We start from the raw sequence: 3,164 nt of genomic DNA on the forward strand, positions 1-3,164 counted from the left end.
TCAAAAACTACCCTCCCACCTAGCAAAACAAAGAAACAATCAAAGATGGCAGCTGCATCTCAGAGAAAAGTATCCCAGGGGTCCCATAGAGCCAAAATGATTGCTGAGCACCAGCACACTAACTTTCCAAGCTTCTGTGATGCCCTGCAGGTGCAAAGGTGACTGACACAGTTTTATGGCTCTTTAAATTGAACTGTCAAAAGACAGGAAGAGAGAAAGAGAGAAACACATGGCCGTGGCGATGGGGGCTAAAAGAGGTAAGGGAAACAGCAATGCATACAACTGGAAGCTTAGAGTGTGAAATGCTGTGATGAAAAGGAGAGAGTCATTGATTGGAAAGTCAGCGAAGAAGATAGGAAAGATGATAAACATGCAGTGGCTCTTTAAATTGAACTGTCAAAAGACAGGAAGAGAGAAAGAGAGAAACACATGGCCGTGGCGATGGGGGCTAAAAGAGGTAAGGGAAACAGCAATGCATACAACTGGAAGCTTAGAGTGTGAAATGCTGTGATGAAAAGGAGAGAGTCATTGATTGGAAAGTCAGCGAAGAAGATAGGAAAGATGATAAACATGCAGGAGAATTAGTTGGCAAGATGGATTTTGCAGAAGAGCTCAGCAGCGTCACACTTGGGACCCCTGCTACCCCTCCGTCTCCCAAATCTCTTCCTCTCACCCTCCCAGTTGTGAAGGGAGATCTAGTTTGACTTAGACCAAATCTTCGCACTGCCCCGGAGCCTGTGGAGAGAGAAAAAAACCCCCACAATTCAGGGTGGACACTAAAGCTCATCCATGACTTCCTTTTCTAAATGCAGGCAAAGAAGAGCAGCTGATGAAGGCTTATGAACTCTGCTTCAGATCCCAAGCTGCAGAGATTTCCCCCCAGGTTAGCAGGAGATCAGCTCAGCTGAGACTACATCTCTGACCATCCCTGTCCAGGAAGCAGACCCTGCAGTCAGTAACCTCAGTGCTCTGAAACAGGGCTCCCCTCAGTTCACCTCCTGAACACACAGACAGAGTGGCTCTGATCATTTGCCCCCACTGCTCACCCTTTGGCTTTGGAAGTTTTCTTGCTCGCTTGGCGCTGGTTGGTGCCAGGGGCCGGCTCCCTGAGCTCTGTTAGATGCTGTTCCGGGTCTTGGGATGTGGCTGCTGCAGCTGCTGCTGTTGTCACTTTAATAGTCTTCTTCAGGTTTGCCACCTGCAACAGCAGAAAGGCAAGAACCAAAAAATTTCCCAAGTTTTTTCATTTGCTTTGGGTTTTTTTTACTCTTAAGTTTGGGTTTTGGTTTGTTTGTTTGTTTGTTTTTAAAGCAAGCCCTGGAGTTAAGAGCTGCAAGCCCAGGTCAAACAAAAGAGCTAACAGCTGTCCAGACCTCTGCACTGCAGAGGAGCATTAAGCTGATTTAGGACTCTTCTTGAGGTACATCCATGTGGGGGTCTGGCCTAGGGAAAAGGTAATGCCTTACTTGAGCAAAGACTGTAACAACCACAGGGTACCAGTTCTAGTTATTTCAAAGTGAGGGGCACTGGCATCTCCCTCCTTGGCCCACTCACCTCGCTCTCTATCTGCTGCTTAAGTGCCAGCTGTTGCTCTTTATGCTGGTTGGCCCGGCTAACCTGTTCCTCAATGCCTGACAAGACAACCTCGCAGCCCTGGCACCTGGAGAGAAGACACAGAACTGAACAGGGCAGATAATTTACACAGCCTAGAAAGAAACATGAAAGATGACAGATTTCAACTCTACAGGCCAAAAAGACCATAAGGGGACAGCTACACCAGGCAGGGAAGACACAGGAGCAGGAGTCTAATGTAATAATGTAGTGACGTTATTACCTGGGAGGGGGACAAATAACAAAGTGACACTAGGTTAGGAACTACAAGTATATATTCAGAAAGCCTCCTGCCAGCAGTGAGGACTGTGCAAAGGTTGCTGCGGTCTCATCACCCCTCCAGTAACAAACCGGGGAACATGGAAAATCATTTTTGGAAAATTACTTTCTGTTGGTGTATGGGAAAGGGGATGAGTAGGCCACCTCATAACACTACGCCTCCAGCAACGCACAGAGGATCTGGAGATGCCACTGGCCACTCCTGCAGCCCTTTTTGGGTGTTAGTATTGGGGGCTTCCTCCTCACCACTCCTGCAATGTGCGGGTGATGGTGCTTAGCTCCTCCCTCCGGATGTCCCTCCCAATGCTGTAATCCACCTCCAGGCGCTGGTTCCGCTGATCCAAGCTCCCTCGCAGCACATCTGCATACACAGCCTCAATCACGAGGTCCTCCAGTTGCCGGACATTCTTCAGCTGTAGCTGCTCCAGCAGCACTGAATAGGGGATGCACTGTGGAAACATGACAGTAACTAGCATGAGGTAACCCCAGTGGAAGGAGAAGTTGGGGAAAAATAGGGCTACTACCTTGATCTTGGCAGCCAGAGTGACGACTGACAGGTGCCTCAGTTTGTTCTTCTGAGCTTCTGTCAAGGGAGGGAGGTTTGCTGCTTCAGCTATTGTCAGGGGAAAGAGCAGGGTATAAGAATATATGCCTCATCTTCCACTTCCCAGCCCTGCATCAGCACCACACCCATTTCTTAAAGTTTCTGCACACCAATCCCCCAAGTGATGCTTTGTCTTGCCAAGCCATCTCCATTGATTCTCAGCTCAAAAGACCTTTTCTGAGCAGCCTTTCCTCCCCTCAGCCTCAAGTCACCCTCTCTAGCTGTCCTGTGCCTTATTTATGGAAGCATGCACATCCCAATGGATACCTAAGTCTTTCCCCTTGCCCCTCAGAAATGTCTCTGTCAAGATGTTCTTGGAAATTCTCCACACAGCTGCCAAATAGTAGCACTAATTATCATCAGCTACTTCAGGGGTCTCAGGCCCAAACCACAATCAGTCATCTGCCGGGCAACAGAGACAGAGTCGTGGCTCTTGCTGCAAAGGGGCACAGTTTGGGTGACAGTCTCCAACGGCTCGGGGCTCCAGGGTGCTTTCTGCACCCAGAGACCACCATCACCGGGAGGGGAAAGGGCCCCCGAACACCGCTGTGCCCTCAGCGCCCCGGGGCCCGGCCTCACCCAGGTAGTCCGCATAGGTGCCGTAGGCGAAGATGGTCAGGAGGCGGAACACGGGGGAGAACTCGCTGTCGGCCAGCTGCGGGGACACAGG

At 50.0% G+C, this 3,164-nt stretch overlaps 1 protein-coding gene across 1 annotated transcript; it reads right to left on the bottom strand.

Moving 5' to 3' along the window:
- Positions 1–461: 461 nt before the first annotated feature.
- Positions 462–3,161, bottom strand: COPS7A (COP9 signalosome subunit 7A; the record flags this gene model as incomplete). Its single annotated transcript, XM_010074283.1, has 6 exons — positions 462–735; positions 1,047–1,198; positions 1,555–1,660; positions 2,137–2,339; positions 2,415–2,503; positions 3,074–3,161. Coding segments are annotated over 6 exons (678 nt in total), but the record flags the coding sequence as incomplete, so codon positions are not given.
- Between the last annotated feature and the right edge of the window lie 3 nt (positions 3,162–3,164).

The sequence above is a fragment of the Pterocles gutturalis genome, unplaced genomic scaffold, assembly GCF_000699245.1.
Source record: "Pterocles gutturalis isolate BGI_N339 unplaced genomic scaffold, ASM69924v1 scaffold31071, whole genome shotgun sequence".
In the NCBI taxonomy this organism is placed as follows: Eukaryota; Metazoa; Chordata; class Aves; order Pterocliformes; family Pteroclidae; genus Pterocles; species Pterocles gutturalis.